Source organism: Petromyzon marinus, chromosome 24 (assembly GCF_048934315.1).
Source record: "Petromyzon marinus isolate PM22_M1 ecotype Great Lakes invasive population chromosome 24, UKy_Petmar_22M1.pri1.0, whole genome shotgun sequence".
NCBI lineage: Eukaryota > Metazoa > Chordata > Hyperoartia > Petromyzontiformes > Petromyzontidae > Petromyzon > Petromyzon marinus.
The window spans coordinates 18435219-18455425 of record NC_133690.1 but is presented as its reverse complement, the minus strand read 5'-3'; the positions used below and the strand labels follow the sequence as shown (position 1 = coordinate 18455425).

Here is a 20207-nt window from a genome sequence, read left to right as displayed (position 1 = left end):
TCGTCACTGGTGTGACACACACGCGCACAGCTGCGAGGGCCCTGACCTCTGGATGGCTGCGAGGGGCCCTGACCTCTGGATCTTGTCGCTGGTGGGTGTGAAGGCATTGGGGTCGTCGGCGTCGGGGAAGCAGAAGTGCGGAATGGCCGTGAGCAGCGCCTCCATCTCCCGGCCTTCCTTGCTCAGCTTGTCGGCCTAGAGACACAGACCCACACAGGAGACCCATAGGCTATCATAGAGACCCCCAAAAACTCACGAAGAGACCCATAGACTCACACAGAGACTCTTGAAACTCACACAGAGACCCATAGACCTAAACAGATATCCATAGGCCCACAAGGAGAATCGTAGATCCACACAGAGGCCCATAGACCCAACTAGAGACTCAAAGACCCGCACAGAGGCCCCGGCCGTTGGAGGGACCAGACTCGTGAGCCGTGGCCGCGGGGCCGCACCTTGGGGAAGATCTGGGTGATGCGGGGGGCGGACGCCGGGGGCCCCTCGTCGGCCGGGCCCCCGCGCCCCCGCCCCATCGTCACGACGACGAACAGCTCGAGCAGGGCGTGGGGGCGGCGGAGGGCGGCGGCGGCGGCCCCTCCACCCGCCAGGGGCTGCTGCGCCGCGTGGCGCTGGGACGCCTGCTTCACCGACTGCACGTGGGACAGGTGGCGGCTGTACACTGGAGGGGGGGGAGGGGGGGGGCTGTTAGCGAGGAGCGCCGATGAACGGCGGCACGGCGCACGAGGGGGTGGGCGGCCACCGCCGCTCCTGGCCACCTTTGTCTCCCCAGCGCCGATGTTTACAAGCACTGCGACAGGGACTCGTGTCGACTAAGCGGCGGGGTGCTGGTGAGCAGGCGTGACCTCTCACCTTTCTTCCGCTCCTCCGTGTCGCTCTCGCTGTCCGAGTTGTCGTCTGTAACGAGGGGTGGGAGAGAGGTTAGTCCGGGTGTTGCGTCGACCCTGTGGGCGAGCGATTGGGGTAACTCGTGACCGCGTGAGCGGGCGACAGGGTGAGCGAGTGACCGGGTGAGCGAGCGGCGGGGTGAGCGGGCGACGGGGTGAGCGAGTGACCGGGTGAGCGAGCGAGTGGCCGAGCCCCCAGGCCCACCTCACCCTTCGTGGCGGCCGCCGCCGCCGTGGCGCTGTCGGGGTTGGGCGGCAAGTTTCTCTTGAAGCGCTTCTTGCCGAATTTGGCGGTGAAGATGGCGTTGATCTTGCGCACGTGCTGACGACGCGGGGAGAGAGGGAGAGAACGAGAGAGCGAGAGGGGGAGAGGGAGAGAGAGGAGCCTCGCATTGCACGCTCCCACAATGCAGTGCCATTATCTCCCCCATACAACGCGTGGCCCGTTGTGAATCCATTGCTGGATGGAGGCCATAGTTTGCCAGGCCGGTCAGCATGGGTTGTTGAAGGCGGGGAGTTGTGCTGCTCCACGGCCCAGTCGCGTGGTAACGCGCCGACCTCACCAGAACTTTCAAGCCAAGCAGAACTGAGCCTGCATCAACGTTGTTATCATTAATCCATCCGTGCTGTAAGAAAGTGCTGGTCATTCCCCTCTCATCTCACTCTACTCCCCTCACTCTCCTGTCTCTCCCCTCTCGTCTCACTCTACTCCCCTCACTCTCCTGCCTCTCCCCTCTCATCTCACTCTACTCCCCTCACTCTCCTGCCTCTCCCCTCTCATCTCACTCTACTCCCCTCACTCTCCTGCCTCTCCCCTCTCATCTCACTCCACTCCCCTCACTCTCCTGCCTCTCCCCTCTCATCTCACTCCACTCCCCTCACTCTCCTGCCTCTCCCCTCTCATCTCACTCCACTCCCCTCACTCTCCTGCCTCTCCCCTCTCGTCTTGCTCCACCCCCTCCACGCTCTCTCCACTATGGCAACCCGAGGCTTTGTGTCCAAGTCCCCAGTCAACCTCCTCTTAGTGGGAGGTCGCTCGCCCCCCTGTGCTGCCCCCACTGTCTGGACCTCCCTTCGCCCAGCCACCCATGCTGCCGGCTCCCTGCTGCCCAGCGAGTCACCAGGGGGAGCTGCGTCGGGTCGTGGTTGTCTCCGTTCTTTCGGGCGACGGTCTCGGGTGCCGCTGGCCGGGGAGTCACCCCGCCGGGTGGGCGCGGGGGGATCTGCACCCCGAGGGGAGGGGAGGGGGGGTGGGGGCGGTAAGCCGCGTGGAGCCCCAGCAGAAGCAGTGAGCGCGGCCGCTGAAGTCACGGAGGTTCATCGCGCGGCCTCGTTGGTCGGGGACGGGGTCGTGGCACTCGCCACACAGCCCCCTCCCCCCGCACCGCGTCGTGCCGCGCGAGCGTCACGTGCTGCTGCTGCTGCTGCCACCGTCACCGTGACGATCCGCTCTCGGTGCGGTGTGACGGTGTGGTGTGACGGTGTGTGATGGTGCGGTGTGACGGTGTGTGACGGTGCGGTGTGTGACGGTGCGGTGTGTGACGGTGCGGTGTGACGGTGCGGTGTCAAGCGATGCTCTCCCGGTCGGGATGTTCTCTTGCCACTATTATAAAAGCAATGTTTGGGACGCGTCCAATACTCCGGGAGTTATGTGTGTGTGTGTATGTGTTCGTGTGTGTGCTCACTAACTGCACTTGCCCCAAAAAAATCTACAATACAGGGGTCTTTGTGTGTGGGGGTGTGCGGGCGTGCGGGGAGTTGCAAGCGTGGAAGAGTATGCCCAAGTTATCTTCTCGTGGGGAATCCGTCTGGAGAGCGGCCTCTAGTGGAGGCCCATCGCACCAGCAGTGCCAGGGGCGAGGGGCCACGGCTGCCGATCCTCTCTGTGTTTGACCATTGATCCGTGCGCGTGTGTGGAACTGTGTGTGCGTGTGTGTGGAACCGTGTGTGTGCGTGTGTGTAACCGTGTGTGTGTGTAACCGTGTGTGTGTGTGTGTAACCGTGTGTGCGTGTGTGGAACCGTGTGTGTGTGTGGAACCGTGTGTGTGTGTGTGTGGAACCGTGTGTGTGTGTGTGTGTGGAACCGTGTGTGTGGAACCGTGTGTGTGTGTATGGAACCGTGTGTGTGTGTGTGTGGAACCCTGTGTGTGTGTGTGTATGGAACCGTGTGTGTGTGTGTGGAACCGTGTGTGTGTGTGTGTGGAACCGTGTGTGTGGAACCGTGTGTGTGTGTGGAACCGTGTGTGTGAAACCGTGTGTGTGTGTGTGGAACCGTGTGTGTGTGTGTGGAACCGTGTGTGTGTGTGGAACCGTGTGTGCGTGTGTGGAACCGTGTGTGCGTGTGTGGAACCGTGTGTGCGTGTGTGGAACCGTGTGTGTTTGTGGAACCGTGTGTGTGTGTGTGGAACCGTGTGTGTGTGTGTGGAACCGTGTGTGTGTGTGTGTAACCGTGTGTGTGTGTGTGTAACCGTGTGTGTGTGTGTGTAACCGTGTGTGTATGTGGAACCGTGCTGCTCACCTTGGGTGGAGCGGGCCGCGCCGGGCGGTAGTGCCAGACGGTGCGGCTCACCGAGCCGTCGACCTCCTCGTACACGTTGTCCGCACCTTCACAAAGACAAAGGTCACCCGTGTGGCCCACGCGGCCCGTCGGGGCAAGTGCCGCTCGGGAGCGGCACCCGCAGGGGCCGCCGCCGCGCGCCAGCTTGGCACTGCGGCCGGAAACCGCGCGCCCGGCCGCCTTTGTCTCCCCAGTGCTGATGTTGACACACCGCACCGGGTACTCATTTAAGGCCACGTCGACCTAGAGATGGTCCGGGACCGATGTCGATATTCGTGAGGCTCACGTTGGTGGCCGTGAGCGGCCGCTCGTTGGTGTTTGCGCACCGCTGCCAACGCTGCAGCGGCATAGCCAAGTAATTCGTGCCGGTTTATATGCGGCTCGTTGCCATATCTAGTCCTTACGTTACTGCTTTTTTCATAGGGTGCCGCGGTGGCAAGATGTTTACTACATTGCCTGGTATGCAGGAGGTCGTGCGTTCGATCCTGACGCCTGCTGTATATTTGGAGTTTGCTCGTCTCTTTTCCTGTAGCAGCGTGGATTTTTCTCCGGGTCCTCCGGTTTTTCCCTCTACATGTACAACTACATATCCGTTCTGAGTATGTGGCTGCTATAAATGTCCACGTGATGAGCCATTTGGTTGAGCTGTCACTTGTGCTAGCCAGGTCGCTTCTGAAAAAGGGCTACACAGTTCTGACGAACCAGGCCAGAGCCTTGCGAACGAGAATGGCCGTGCGCAGCCGACTTCTCTCCGGGGTAGACGAGGCGACGCCGAGACTCGACGGGGGCAGTACTCACGAGCCAGCGGCTGGTAGATGGTCTCCTGGGACATGCTGCGACGCAGCCCGGCCGTGCCTCTGGCCTTGCCCGCTTGCACGCAGCAGCCTCCCACGCCGCCGCCGCCGCCGCCGATGCTGCCGTTGCCGTGGGAGACGCCGTTGCCCACGGCGACGGCGGAGACATCTTCGTACTCCAGCGACTTCTGCAGGCAGCGCGGCCTTGCGTCGGGGGACAAGAGCAGCGGCAGGGGTGGAGTGACTGGGTGCCTGGGTGACTGGGTGACTGGGTGTAACCCCCACGGCACTCGCTCCACCGTGAAACAAAAAACACGGCCACGAAGCTCGCACACCGAGCCCCACCACGCCCAGCCACGGCTGCCCTCCACCCCTCCACCCCTCCACCCCTCCCTCTCTCTCGCGCTGCCCTCCCGTGCGCCCCTCTCACCTCCGCGCGGGGCTGCCCGTGGCCTCCCTGAAGGCCGCCTTGCGGCTCACGGCGGCCGGCGGGGGGCACAGGGGGAGGGGCGGCGGCCTCCTCGGCCTCGCGACGCGCGTCGCCGTGGCGACCGCGCCGAGTTGCGGGGTCGGGAGGCCCGCCGGCCTCCCCGCGCCCACCGCGAGCAGCGGGCTGGCGTAGGGGCCCCGCCCGCCGGGCCGCGCCGGCCGGGCGGGCGTGTTGTAGGCGTTGCGGGCCTCCTCCTCCACCGCCTCCCGCTCCAACGCCCCCTCCCCCTCCCTCGCGGCCGAGGGAAGGGGCGGCCCAAACGCCCGCTCCGTTCCGCCCGGCCCGTCCGGCCCGCACGGCCCGCGGGACCGGCACTGGTCGAGCGAACCGCCCTTATTCTCTCTCGCCGGGTGTCGCAGGTGCTGCGGCCGGCGATCTTTCTCCTCGAACTGCCTCACCCGTGCCAGCACGGGCGACGGTGCCCCGCGCTCGCGCCCGAGGCCGGCCGCGGCGGCGGTCGCGGTTACCGGCGGCTGCCTGCGCAAGCGCGACGGCCGCGGCGTGGCCCGCGGCTCGCGGTCGTGGTGGCGGTGGAGGCGGTCGAGGCTGGCGCCGCCCGCCCCGTCTCCGCGAGCGCCGCCGAGTTCACCGGCTCTCGCCGGCACCGCCACCGCTCGCCGATCCGGAGGAGTCTGGGAGCAAGCGCCGCCGGCGAGGACGCCGCCGCCGCCGCCGCCGGCCGCCTCCTTGGGGAGGTTGCGCCGGCACGGCGAGCGGTCTCGCCGTGCCACGGAACGCTCCCCTCTCGCCGCAGCAGCGCTCGCCGGGTCGGGGAGATTGAGCGTGGACGCAGCCAACCCCTTGCCCTCCCACTCGCAGATCCTGCGCTTGATGCACACGGAGGAGGAGGAGGCGGCGGCGCCACCGGCGGGCTCCTCGGGCAGGCTCACCACGGCCCCTCCTCCTGCGTCGTCGCTCCCGCGAGGGGCCGCGCGCTCGGCCATGCCGCCCGCTACCGCCGGGCGGGCGACCCCATCGCTGGCGAGGCTGAGGTGGCGAAGGTTCGATCGGTCTGGGTGCCCTGCAAGAGGCGGTCACACGCACGCGGCGGAGAGAGGAACGTGCGCGTTGGACGCCGTCACGTGACGTGCACGGACGCGCCGTAGCCGTGAGCGGGAATCGAACTCGGGTCGCCGGGTTTGTAGCGCAGTGCGCTAACCGCTGCACCGTCGCTACGCCCGACTGACATGCACGCACACACTCAAACATACACACGCTGACACACATACCTACACATGCACTGACACTCACACGCACACACACATATACAACAACAACCGCCATTCGCCACTAAGTGGCGGTGACGTCACCACGACGCTTGTGCCAGGCCATGTGCACCTTGAGGCTACGTGAAGTGTCGAACGCCCGCTGGCAGGAGGTCACGGGGCAGACCCAAGTGCCACGGGTCGACTGACTGAGATGACTGGCTGATGCACCACCTGTGCCCCCTACTGTGCCAACCTGCTGTGCTTTAGCCACCTGGCGCTCTGCTCGTTGTTGCGAGCGTCGCTCCTCCGCCCTCCGTTGTTATTGGAGGGCGACTACCTCCAACTGCACCGGTAGCGTCCTTCACGAGCCTCCTCCACAGAGGCCGATCTTGACACCACTGGTACCAGTCATCGGCAAGTCCACTCAGCTCCACGTTCTCCTGTACCACATCACTCCATCTCTTCTCGAGCCTGTGCCGTGCCCGTTTAGCCCCCTCGATCCGGCCGAACAAAAGCTGTTTCGGCATGCGGTGGCTGGGCACGCGGGCTACATGACCCAGCCATCGCAGCCTTGCCCGCCGGAGGAGCTCACCGATGGGACCTTGCCCAGATCTTTCAAGGATTTGTGAGCTCCTCACACAATCCAGTCTGGTTAAACCCAGGATGGATCGTAGGCAGGCCGGCTTAAATGTTTCTAACCGGCGAAGATGTTCCATTAGGGGGGTCCACGTTTCGCAAGCGTAGAGAAGGGAATGACCGTGGCTGAGAAGACCTGAAGCTTAGTGCGGAGCGACAGACCAGGTAGCTTCCACACAGCGTTACGCAAACGAAAAGATATTGCCGCTCGACTGATTCGGAGACCTCTGCTGTTAAACTGGAGCCGGTCATAAGCACACTGCCCAGGTATGGAAAACTCTCCACTCTCTCCACAACTGCCCAATCACCGATTGGGAGTTGTGGGGGTGGAGTGTCCGATGGTACAAAAATACCCAGGCAGGTGCTTAGTTTTGGTGGGGCTGATGGTAAGGCCCCATCTCTTAGTGGCACGCTCCAGTTTCAGCAGCTGCGTCTCCAACTCCTCCTCTGAATGAGCAGCTATTACCAAATCATCGGCATACATAACGTGGTTGAGCAATAGGGAGCCATCCCTTGACCGCACACGGGCATCGATCAGCCTCCCATTATATCTGTACCATGTGGAGATTCCCCCGGTACAGCTATTGAAGGCTTCACGAACTACGTGGTCAAAATAGATGTTAAATAATGTGGGAGCCAGAGGACATCCCTGTCGCACCCCAAGGTGTACAGGGAAAGGCTCGGACTCCCAGCCACGTAGTTTTACCCGGGCCCGCTCACTATCAGGAAGGTCCTTATTGATCGTAAGCAGAGGGTCAGGTACTCCAAAAGCACGAAGAACAACCCAGAGCCCAGGCCTATTGATGGTATCATAGGCCTTGACCAGGTCAATAAAGCAGAGATGTAGGTCTTGCTCGAATTCTCTACACCTCTGCTGTAGCAGACGGACAGAAAATATGGCATCTGTGCAGGACCGCCCTTTCCTGAAACCGCATTGGGGCTCCACAAGCCTCTCCTCAGCGTGCCTGGTAAGGCGATGTTGAATAATCCTTGCCAGGACCTTTCCCGGCACACTGATACACTCACACGCACACACACACATATACACTCACACGCACACAAACATACACACACTGACACGCACGCATACACTCACACACTCACGCACTGACACACATACCCACACATGCACTGACACTCACACGCACAAACACACACATTTACACGCACACACACATACACAGGAGCTGTCACCCAACCGCAAACGCGGGGAAGTTGTTTACGTTTGCGACACTGCAGCAGTTGGCAGTGCCACTCACCTGACCAGTGCCACTCACCTGACCACCGCGGCACACCTCAGCAGGCCGAGTCGACCTCGGGGCGGCGTGCGAGTGTGTGTGTGAGCGTGTGTGTGTTCGAGTGAGCGAGTGCGTAACGCTGTGTGGAAGCTACCTGGTCTGTCGCTCCGCACTAAGCTTCAGGTCTTCTCGGCCACGGTCATTCCCTCCCTTCTCTACGCTTGCAAGACGTGGACCCCCTTAATGAAACATCTTCGCCGGTTAGAAACATTTAGGCTAGCCTGCCTACGATCCATCCTGGGTTTAACCAGGCTGGATTGTGTGAGAAGCTCACACATCTTTGAAAGATCTGGGCAAGGTCCCATCGGCGGCTGCGTTGGCTGGGTCATGTAGCCCGCATGCCCAGCCACCGCATGCCGAAACAGCTTTTGTTCGGCCGGATCGAGGGGCTAAACGGGCGCGGCACGGGCTAGAGAAGAGATGGAGTGATGTGGTACAGGAGGACGTGGAGCTGAGTGGACTTGCTGATGACTGGTACCAGCGGTGTCAAGATCGGCCTCTGTGGAGGAGGCTCGTGAAGGATGCTACTGGGCAGTTGGAGGCAGTCGCCCTCCAACAACAACAGAGGGCGGAGGAGCGACGCTCACAACAACGAGCAGAGCGCCGGGTGGCTAAAGCACAGCAGGTTGGCACAGTAGGGGGCACAGGTGGTGCATCAGCCAGTCATCTCAGTCAGTCGACCCGTGGCACCTGGATCTGCCCCGTGACCTCCTGCCAGCGGGCGTTCGACACCTCACGTGGCCTCAAGGTGCACATGGCCTGGCACAAGCGTCGTGGTGACGTCACCGCCACTTAGTGGCGAATGGCGGTTGTTGTTGTGAGTGTGCGAGTGTGCAAGTGTGTGCGAGTGTGTGTGAGTGTGCGAGTGAAAATACTTCACAGCATCTTTTTTATTATTATTCTGAAACAGGAACTCAGATGGGCGGCGGAGAGAGCGGGGTGCTGTCACCACCGGCTTGACCAACCGTCCCGGCCGACTGTGAGGCCAGCGAGTTCAGGGCCTGCCGTGGGACCGCCGGTTAAAAGTGTGAGCGGCACCTTTCGCTCGCTTGTGTCCAAATGAGCGAAAGGCACGGCGGTGGTCGCGGTAGAGGCGGCTGCCAATAAATTCCAAACTCAGTGTTTTTGTTTAAACGCGAAATTCTGCATTCCGCCCAGATTCCTCTCACGTGGCACCGCGACATCACCGTGACATCACCGTGACATCACCGCCCGTCGCTCCGCATGCACCCTCCTCCGTCAAACAAATCAAATCGTTGGGACCAGCGCTGTCAATCTCACGGTGCAGGGACAGCGCCAAGGAGGGTGCCGCTCTGTCTCAATGCGGGTTATCGGCGTCACGCTCTCTTCTCTCCCCTTGCTCTTCCGCTCTCTCCTTCTGACAACACCGAGAGCGGCTTGGCGGAGAGCCACCAAGTGGATTGGATCCGACTCGGACACTCGCCGGTGCTGCTCCCTCCAGGATCGCCCCTCCTGCTCATCGCACGCGAGGGACGTCGGCGTCCAGCGCAATCCGACGGTGAGCATCGTGGTGACTACAACCAACCCCGCCGCACCGGACCCCTCCTGGACCCCGCCCCGGACCCTGCACCGGACCCCGCACCCCAAATGGAGACGGCCAGCAGCACGAGAGAGCGATGGTGGAACGGCATCGTCGGTTCCACCTCCAAAGACAAAGATCCCCCGTGTAGCCTTCACAGACTGTTGGGGTAGGAGCCGTTAGCGAGCGCCTACGAAGGCCGGCACGGCCTTCGTAGGTGCCAGCACCACGCCCGGCAGCGTTCGTCTCTCCAGTGGCGATGTTCACACCACACCAGGTGCTCGTTTTTGGCTGAACCAGTTCAGATATTCGTCACAGATGTTGAAGTCTGTAATCGGCTCAATGGGTTTGTTGGGTCACTGGGTTCATAGGGAAGCACATTAAGCACTGCGCCACCGCTCCCCACTACCACCACAACTGCTGCCGCCACCACCACCGGCACTTCCGCCACTGGTAACAATGCTGCCACCACAACCACTACCACCACCTCCACCACCTCCACCGGGAGGCTCGTTGCCCCGTGAGCACGGCGGGGAGCTCCCACACCCAGGGGAAGGAGAGAGAGGGCTGTGGGGAGAGAGCGGTGAGGAGAGTGGGTGGTGGAGAGAGAGGGCTGTGGGGAGAGAGCGGTGAGGAGAGTGGGTGGTGGAGAGGAGGGCAGTAGGGAGAGAGCGGTGAGGAGAGTGGGTGGTGGAGAGAGAGGGCTGTGGGGAGAGAGCGGTGAGGAGAGTGGGTGGTGGAGAGAGAGGGCTGTGGGGAGAGAGCGGTGAGGAGAGTGGGTGGTGGACAGAGAGGGCTGTGGGGAGAGAGCGGTGAGGAGAGTGGGTGGTGGAGAGAGAGGGCAGTAGGGAGAGAGCGGTGAGGAGAGTGGGTGGTGGAGAGAGAGGGCTGTGGGGAGAGAGCGGTGAGGAGAGTGGGTGGTGGAGAGAGAGGGCTGTGGGGAGAGAGCGGTGAGGAGAGTGGGTATTGGAGAGGAGGGCAGTAGGGAGAGAGCGGTGAGGAGAGTGGGTGGTGGAGAGAGAGGGCTGTGGGGAGAGAGCGGTGAGGAGAGTGGGTGGTGGAGTGAGAGGGCAGTAGGGAGAGCTGTCCCCTCCCTCATCACTTCCCCTCATCGATTGCACAAATTACCACAGCACCCTTACACAGCCCCACAGCCCCACGACATCACAAAGTGGGGATTCATACAGTGGTGTCTTATCGCAATCGCACCTCAAGACGCTGCACAGTCGATGGGTCTCCGTGTGAGACTATGGGTCTCCGTGTGAGTCTGTGGGTCTCCGTGTGAGTCTATGGGTCTCCGTGTGAGTCTATGGGTCTCCTTGTGAGTTTATGGGTCTCCGTGTGAGTCTATGGGTCTCCGTGTCCGTGTGAGTCTATGGGTCTACGTGTGGGTCTATGGGTCTCGGTGTGAGTCTATGGGTCGCCGTGTGAGTCTATGGGTCTCCGTGTGAGTCTATGGGTCTCCGTGTGAGTTTATGGGTCTCCGTGTGAGTTTATGGGTCTCCGTGTGGGTCTATGGGTCTCCGTGTGAGTCTATGGGTCTCCGTGTGAGTCTATGGGTCTCCGTGTGAGTCTATGGGTCTCCGTGTGAGTCTATGGGTCTCCGTGTGAGTCTATGGGTCTCCGTGTGAGTCTATGGGTCTCCGTGTAGGTCTATGGGTCACCGTGTGAGTCTATGGGTCGCCGTGTGGGTCTATGGGTCTACGTGTGAGTCTATGGGTCACCGTGTGAGTCTATGGGTCTCCGTGTGAGTCTATGGGTCGCCGTGTGAGTCTATGGGTCGCCGTGTGAGTCTATGGGTCTCCGTGTGAGTCTATGGGTCTCCGTGTGAGTTTATGGGTCTCCGTGTGAGTCTATGGGTCTCCGTGTGGGTCTATGGGTCTCCGTGTGAGTCTATGGGTCTCCGTGTGAGTCTATGGTCTCCGTGTGAGTCTATGGGTCTCCGTGTGAGTCTATGGCTCTCTGTGTGAGTCTATGGCTATCTGTGTGAGTCTATGGGTCTCGGTGTGAGTCTATGGGTCGCCGTGTGGGTCTATGGGTCTACGTGTGAGTCTATGGGTCACCGTGTGAGTCTATGGGTCTCCGTGTGAGTCTATGGGTCGCCGTGTGAGTCTATGGGTCGCCGTGTGAGTCTATGGGTCGCCGTGTGAGTCTATGGGTCTCCGTGTGAGTCTATGGGTCTCCGTGTGAGTTTATGGGTCTCCGTGTGAGTCTATGGGTCTCCTTGTGGGTCTATGGGTCTCCATGTGAGTCTATGGGTCTCCGTGTGAGTCTATGGTCTCCGTGTGAGTCTATGGGTCTCCGTGTGAGTCTATGGTCTCCGTGTGAGTCTATGGGTCTCCGTGTGAGTCTATGGGTCTCCGTGTAGGTCTATGGGTCACCGTGTGAGTCGGTGGGTCTCCGTGTGAGTCTATGGGTCTTCGTGTGAGTCTATGGGTCTCCGTGTGAGTCTATGGGTCTCCGTGTGAGTCTATGGGTCTCCGTGTGAGTCTATGGGTCTCCGTGTGAGTCTATGGGTCTCTTATGAATCTTCAACCCCAAACCCATTTAAAACTACAGCACCGTCCACACCTCCTGTGCCCTTGTGTTGTCACCGTTACCCAGGAGGCTAAAATAATAATCTCGCCACACGCAATTCACATCGAAGCCGATGAAGCAACAATGGTGACGGTGAATGACTGATGGTGATGATGATGACGATTGGTTGATGGTGAATCTGATGATTATTGGCAGGTGATGGAAAGACGATCGATGGACACTGGTGACCGGCTGCTGATGACGATGGAGGAAATTCACTAATGGATGGTGATGATGGCGATGATTCTACGGCACGTGTGGCGTGGTACTCTGGACGGCCTTGCGATCGAGATGTTCCACCTCAAGCATCTATCCAGGCAAAGCGTTTAAACGAGCGGAACATCGATCAAATAAATAGACAAAAACTGCGCTTGACTTTACGGGAACGTGGGGGGGGGGGGGGGCAGGAAGCTCAGAGTCCAACGCGGGGATCGGGAGGCCGCACGGGGAAGCTGCGGTGAGGTCACCACCGTGAGCGCGGCCGTACCACGCGTACAGGTCACGGGCCAGGTCACGGGCCAGGTCACGGGCCAGGTCACGGGCCAGGTCACGGGTCAGGTCACGGGACACCACCCCCCCACAACCCCCCACGACCCCACCACGGGTGGCCTGGCAGCGGTGGTGCATGAGCAGTCAACGACAACAAGAACAACACATCACTCAGGACGTCCGTCAACAACAACACCGCGTGCGAGGCCTTAAGAAGAGTGATATATACTGTGATAGGAGACGTTTCAGGCAATGTCCCTTCTTCATGGCATATAGAGAGAGGCCACTAGAGAGACAGAGTGGATGGTAACAGCGGGAGACTAGACTTGTTTACTCCATGGGGCCTGGTGAGAATTACGTTTTAAGAACCAGATTTCAAGTACATTTTACGAAACTTATCGGTTGCATGGCCTTCTGGGAGGACATCTTATCAGCAGTATTGGTGCAATTGAAGCAAGCGCTTCCCTGCTAGACACAGGTGCTTGTTTACAGCGTCGCTAATTAACGATGCAGCGAACGTGGCAAAACAGGAAGCGCGCAGTCAACTTGCGGTGAAGATTTGAGACCGAAAACCTCTACTCCATGGGATGAATGATAGGGAGGGGAGGGAGAGAGCCGAGTCACGGGATCTCGTTTGAAAAAATAAATCCAGACTTCTCTCAACGGAAACGGCAGCGTCCGTGCCAAAAGCCATAAAAGTCCACCGCGGGGGCGGAGGGGATGGGTTCGCCGTCACCGATGGAATTCGGTTGAATCCACGGCCGATGGCCCGCACCAGCTCACCGACGGAGAGCCGCCGCTAACCGTCGGCAGCTGTTGAACGCCGCCACAGCGGTGCGCGGGTCCAGGGGTCAATTCCTATCTCCTGGCGTGGCAGACGAAACAACGGGAGGGGGGGGGGGGAGTTTCTCAAATGCCTCGATTCCCCTGCCCCCTCCCCCTGCTTCCCCCCCCCCCCGCTTCTCTTCGCCCAGTGGCGCAACAGGGTCCACCACAGCCAAGTGGGTCGGCAGGCTGTGCGCGTGGTGGGTGGGCTAAAGTGGGGCCTGCTCTCGACTCTCCAAGCCGTCCTGGCCAGCGTGGACGAAGAGCGGCCCGAGGGCCTCGGCGGAGCGGCGGCCGCGAGGCCACGGGAGACGGCCCCTCGGAGCGGCCCTCGGAGAGGTCGCTACAACGGAGAGGGGATCTTCGCGCGATCGGGGCGTCGTGTCCGAGGGAATTGAGGTGTCCGCTAGCGATCGGTCCGCGGCTACCGACAGGGAAGGGAGTTGCGGAGGCCCCCGTCCGACAGCGGTGGTGGCGGCGGCTCGGGCGAACGATTGCGGGGCTGCGCCTTTGCCTCGGTCGCGATCGCCAGCATCTTGACCTCCCGGTGGTGGCGGTGGCGGAGGTGGCGAGGTCACGGGCGATCCCGGCCAGGACACAATGCGAGGAAACCAGGCCACGGATTCCACGTGGGGAGGAAGCGGATCCAGAGCACGCGGGGCTGGGGGTGTTGCCACGGGGAGTCGTGAAACTCCCCGTGGCAACGAGGGTCCTGCCGTGGGATGACTGCCCATGTCCTTAAAGGAATAATATAAATAAGCAGACAATAACTGCCTCTTTCGGACATCATATCTGTCCCTCCACGTAAAAAACAAGGTTTTATTTTTACACGTATGTATGTTGAACGTCTTTCGCGCCATACGTAGCCAACCGTGCTAATCGGAGGTACACATCCCTTCAGCCACACATACGGCCTTCTGGGAGTGCATATTTTTAGCATCACTGACCGGCTTCAACATAAAGTGTCTCATCAGCAGCGTCCGACTAGCTTGAACCAATGCTGGTGAACGGCCAGATGTTATAGGACCCTCCCTGTTAGATATGGCTCCCTAGCTCAGCACGTGATCATACAATGCATAACACCACAGAGATATTCCTTTATTTGTCTGCTTCTTAACTTTGTCGTCATTTAACCTGACGCTAAGGAAGGTTCACAAAGCACCAAAATGACGGCCTAGCAAGTTTCGTTTGGCGAGAATCAAAAACTTAAAATTGACCGTCAAGCGATCCTTGAAAGGATGGTCGTGACATCACAGCCCATGGCCACCAGGGTCGCCATCAGCCTGGGTTTGACTACGGGCAGCTCAGGAGTCGGCGTCTGCGTGGCAGGAGTTGGTCTGTGCCGAGAAGAACCTGACAACAGTTTACTACAGCACAGTGCTGCCTGAGAATCATGCCCGGCTTTGGTCTGTGGTGGAAAAGGTGGTCACCCCTGCCACTCACGAACCCCCCCATCACCCGCCCGCCCACTAAGGTGGCTGCGCTAAGCCAGACGCGTCGCCAACAACAACTCCCGTACACTCGCCTCCTCCCCCAGCTCTCCCCGGCTGCTCCTCGGCAAAAACCAGCACGCTCCGTCCGTCACGGCCCCCCCCATCACGGCCCGCGTGTCTCCCACGGCCGTTTGCCTAATTGCTCAGCGCTCTGCGAGTTTTTCTGAAGGGTGCTTTATAGAAGTGATGCATTGTTATCGTGAAGACGCACGTAACGTGGGGAGACATTCACCCAGCCGTGTGTGTGTTTGTGCGCGTGTGTAGGGTGTAGGGTGTGCAGTGACTGGGTAGTTTGTGGAGTGTGTGTGTGTGTGCGGTGGCGGTGGTGTGTGTGCAATGTTGATGGTGGTGTGGTGTGTGCAGTGGTGTGGTGTGTGCAGTGGTGTGGTGTGTGCAGTGGCGGTGTGCGGTGGTGGTGGCTGTGCGTGCGGTGCAGCACTATTTCCACTGCTGCACCCCCCACTGTGGGCTGGAAACTCCGGCACGGCGTGTGTGACCAACCGGCCGCGGCGCGGAGAGCCACGGCAGCCAAGACTCAAATTGGAAAAACACGCGGGGCGAGGGGCGAGGGGGTGGAGGCGGGGAGTGGGGGGCGCGGGCGGCGTCAGAGGTCATCGTCATCATCCTCACGGTGATTATCATCATCATCATCCTCGTGTTATTAACATCACAAAACTCAGACGATTCGGGCAATGGCTCTTCTTCATACGAGATAAATGTGCGATGAAGGGCCATTGCCCGAAACGTCGTCTATTATACTTTTTCTTATAGGGTCACACCCACAGTGGTGTTATAGACACGGAAAGTGTCGAGTGCTTTGTTTATTGTTGCCTGTGCACCATTGTCTACAGAGCAGTAGCAGCAGCGAATAATTGATAAATATCATGACCATTATTCGAATTAAAATCAAAACGAAGGTATTGATAATTGTTGTCAATATCATGATCGCAGTCACTTGTGTAGGACATGCGCTGAGGGCGACAGGCCTTGTGTGTAGCTATAGAAGAGCTATTTAGGTGTTTGTAGTGGTTTCTGGGGTTCATATCGCAGGCAGGGTGGTGTAGTGGTAACAACTTGCACCTCAGAGCAAGACGTGTCTGGGTTCGATTCCCGACTCGGGCGTCTGTCTGCGTGGAGTTTCTCTGATCCCTAGCCCCCTGTTCTGCGTGGGTTTCCTCCGGGCTCCCCAGTTCCCTTACGATAGTTAACAACAACAAGACCCCCAATGCAACGCAACTGGAATTGGTCAAAACATCCCCCAATGCTGAAAAATGTTCCGGCGAAACAACTCAAAGTGGGATTACAAAGTAGCAGCTGCCATATCTCCCCCACCACCCCGCCCCCCCCAAACCACCCCCACCGGCCCCCCACCTCCAATGCGAAAACTTGGCAGGACCCTCATAAACAAAGATAATCTTGAGACTCGGCACAGCTTTTCTGGGCTACAACACGTGACACGATAACAACGAGAATGGCGCGTAACTGCGATTCAAGTAAAACCACATTGTTCTTAAAAAAAAACGCAAAATATGAGACTAAAATGTTAGACCAGGAAATCCCTTAAGATGGACCATCTCGTGCGACACGCACACACAAAGGCAAAGGTCCCCTGTGTAGCCTTAACAGACTGTTAGCGAGTAGCAGCAGCACGGCACACGAGGGGGTCGGTGTCTGACACCACGCCCGGCCGCCTTTGTCTCCCAAGTGAAGGCCGAAACAGCACAGCATACCCATGCCACAACTCACACACACACCACGAGCCTTGGGCAGAGTTCTGTCGGCAAGCACCTATCAAGGTAAGCGCAGAGCACGAGGGAGGGGCGTGGCCATCAGCACCACGCTCAGCCGCCTTTGTATCCAGAGTGCTGATGTCTACACATCGCATCACGTACTCGTTTAATGCCGAGTCGACCGAGGGGACGTCCAGGATCAGATGGTGGCCGTGAGCGGGAATCGAACTCGGGTCGCCGGGTTCGTAGAGCAGTGCGCTAAACGTTACGCAACCGCTCCCCTCTCTCGCGCACACACACTCACCCACTCACTCGCCCACTCATTTGCTCAGCCACTCACCCACTCACTCACTCGCTCCACTCACCCACTCACTCGCCCACTCATTTGCTCAGCCACTCACCCACTCACTCACTCGCTCCAATCAGCCACTCACCCACTCATTTGCTCAGCCACTCACCCACTCACTCACTCCAATCAGCCACTCATTCACCCACTCATTTGCTCAGCCACTCACCCACTCACTCGCTCCAATCAGCCACTCACTCACCCACTCATTTGCTCAGCCACTCACCCACTCACTCGCTCCAATCAGCCACTCACTCACCCACTCATTTGCTCAGCCACTCACTCACTCGCTCCACTCAGCCACTCACTCACCCACTCATTTACTCAGCTACTCACCCACTCACTCACTCGCTCCACTCAGCCACTCACTCATCCACTCATTTGCTCAGCCACTCACCCACTCACTCACTCGCTCCACTCACCCACTCATTCACCCACTCATTTGCTCAGCCACTCACCCACTCACCCACCCACTTATTTGCTCAGTCACTCACCCACTCACTCACTCGCTCCACTCACCCACTCACCCACCCACTTATTTGCTCAGCCACTCACCCACTCACTCACTCGCTCCACTCACCCACTTACCCACGCACCACACCACAGGTTAACTCTCTTCTCTTTCTGCTTCTTCACTCGCACCGCGCCACTCTGGAATTCCTTCCCCCATCACCACCACCATCGTCTCTGTTCCCCAACTCTTAGAGCAGTCATAGCCTCACTCAACTCACGAAGGTTACACTCTGTACTGCTTACAACCCTGACAGTGCCGTTTGTTGCTGGCCGCCTGTATAGCAAGGCCGGTGTGTTGCTGCCCGTCAAACCGCCGCGACAGCTATCGCGTGAGATGTACAGCAGCAGCCGAATACTCTGAACGCGTGGGTGTTCATTCTAAAGGTGGAGGGAAAAACCGGAGGGATCGAACCCCCGACCTCGTGTATACCGGGCGAGGTAGTTAACATATCCTAGCCACCGGTGGCACCGTCAACCGCACCAGAAAACATCATCGTCAGCAGCAGGCCGATGCGCACATCTCGTCCGTAAATTGAAAAGTAGAGAGCCAAAGGCCACGGCAGGGCGATTGTGATCGTCCTAACCAAACTTTGGACCATATCGTAAAGGCGTAGAGACCCATAGAGATGATAGAGGCTCACTCATTGAGATAGACAGAGACGCATACAGACCCAGCGAGATACACAAACACCCACAGAGGTACATTAGTCACGAGCCGTGCTCGTGCACGACGGAGCGCGCAGTGAACCCACTGTGGTGGCCTGCGCTCCTTCAACGGAGGAGGTGGAGGAGGAACAGCGACACCAACTCCTGAAGCATCGAGATCCTGAACTATTTACTGACGACGTCACGCGCGAGTGGTCTCAAGCAAAACCAAAAGTGAGCAGGGAATGAGCTGCAGCTGCTGCTGCTGGGTGCTCGATGCGGTACGAACCATCAGCGCGCAGCCGTGCGACTCGAACCGTGGATCGCCACGTCCTCCCTCTTGCGTGGTGGCGATGATGGTGATGATGCTGTCGATGATGTTAATGATAAGTCGACCAACTTCTGTTGATGATTCTGCCGTCGCTGCTACTGCTGCTGCTGATCCCTCTTCTACTCGTAAAGTTGTTTGCGGATGTTGCCGAGACAGCGAATGATGGTGTTGATGATGCTGCCGCTGCTGATGATGGTGTTGCTAATTATGCTGTTGATGATGTAGCTGATGATGATTGCCGTGGCCGCTGCTGCTCTTACTTCTACCGCTGCTGATGATGATGTTGCTGCTCCTGATGCTGCTGCTGGCGACGATGTATCTGCTGATTCCACCGTTCTTCTATTGCTGCTGTAGCTGCTAATTCCACCGTTCTTCTATTGCTGCTGTAGCTGCTGGAGGAGCTGCTGCTGCTGTAGCTGCTAATTCCACCGTTCTTCTATTGCTGCTGTTGCTGCTGTAGGAGCGCTCCCTCCTCTCGCTCGCTCCACGAGTCGCGAGGAACTTCCCTCGCGCGAGACGCTTCCTCCTTTTCGGACGTGACGTCACAACCCCTCAATTAAGACGCCCCCCCCCCTTATCCGCCCCCGCTCCTCCCACCCCCTTACCCCTCCCGCTCCTCCCACCCCCCCCCGCTCCTCCCACCCCCTTACCCCTCCCCCGCTCCTCCCCACAGCCGGTGCCCCCGGCAGCAGTAGTAATAAAATAATAATATACAGTAATCAAGTTTCATGTATTAGGTATAACCTTGTGAGTCATGCGGCTCTTGAGTCGGGTGCAACCGCAAAAAAACAAAATATGAACAGAAACATCCTGGATAAACCAGCAAATCTTCCAGAACAAAACCCACCGTATTACAACGCTGTGTGAAAAAATCCCAGTGTGATTCAAGTCAAACAATAACAACCATAGGACAATTTAGATTCAAGTTATCCGGCCAACTCCGCACTTCCGCAAGAAACGTGGCTTAACCATGTTTTAGAAATCACCAAAATAAAGCTATAATAATATACAGTAATATAATAATATACAGTAATATAATAATATACAGTAATATAATAATATACAGTAATATAATAATATACAGTAATATAATAACATACAGTAATATAATATACAGTAATATAATAATATACAGTAATATAATAACATACAGTAATATAATAATATACAGTAATATAATAATATATAATAATATACAGTAATATAATAATATACAGTAATATAATAATATACAGCAATATAATAATATACAGTAATATAATAATATACAGTAATATAATAATATACAGTAATATAATAATATACAGTAATATAATAATATACAGTAATATAATAACATACAGTAATATAATAATATACAGTAATATAATAATATACAGTAATATAATAATATACAGCAATATAATAACATACAGCAATATAATAACATACAGCAATATAATAATATACAGTAATATAATAACATACAGTAATATAATAATATACAGTAATATAATAATATACAGTAATATAATAATATACAGTAATATAATAACATACAGCAATATAATAACATACAGCAATATAATAATATACAGTAATATAATAATATACAGTAATATAATAACATACAGTAATATAATAATATACAGTAATATAATAATATACAGTAATATAATAATATACAGTAATATAATAACATACAGCAATATAATAACATACAGCAATATAATAATATACAGTAATATAATAATATACAGTAATATAATAACATACAGTAATATAATAATATACAGTAATATAATAATATACAGTAATATAATAATATACAGTAATATAATAACATACAGC

The 20207-nt window shown here is 57.2% G+C and overlaps 1 protein-coding gene across 1 annotated transcript in view; it reads right to left on the bottom strand.

The window, feature by feature from the left end:
* Positions 1 to 18934, bottom strand: part of LOC116945653 (DENN domain-containing protein 2A-like) — a 29025-nt gene extending 10091 nt beyond the window's left edge. The window contains exons 1-9 of the mRNA XM_032960178.2: positions 18336 to 18934; positions 4687 to 5767; positions 4261 to 4460; positions 3424 to 3509; positions 2027 to 2128; positions 1116 to 1227; positions 871 to 915; positions 456 to 679; positions 74 to 195 (exon numbers count right to left, since the gene is read on the bottom strand). Of these exons, the coding sequence (XP_032816069.2) occupies positions 74 to 195; positions 456 to 679; positions 871 to 915; positions 1116 to 1227; positions 2027 to 2128; positions 3424 to 3509; positions 4261 to 4460; positions 4687 to 5690 (1895 nt within the window). The 5' untranslated portion in view covers positions 5691 to 5767; positions 18336 to 18934. The remainder of the gene's footprint in view (positions 1 to 73; positions 196 to 455; positions 680 to 870; positions 916 to 1115; positions 1228 to 2026; positions 2129 to 3423; positions 3510 to 4260; positions 4461 to 4686; positions 5768 to 18335) is intronic.
* Between the last annotated feature and the right edge of the window lie 1273 nt (positions 18935 to 20207).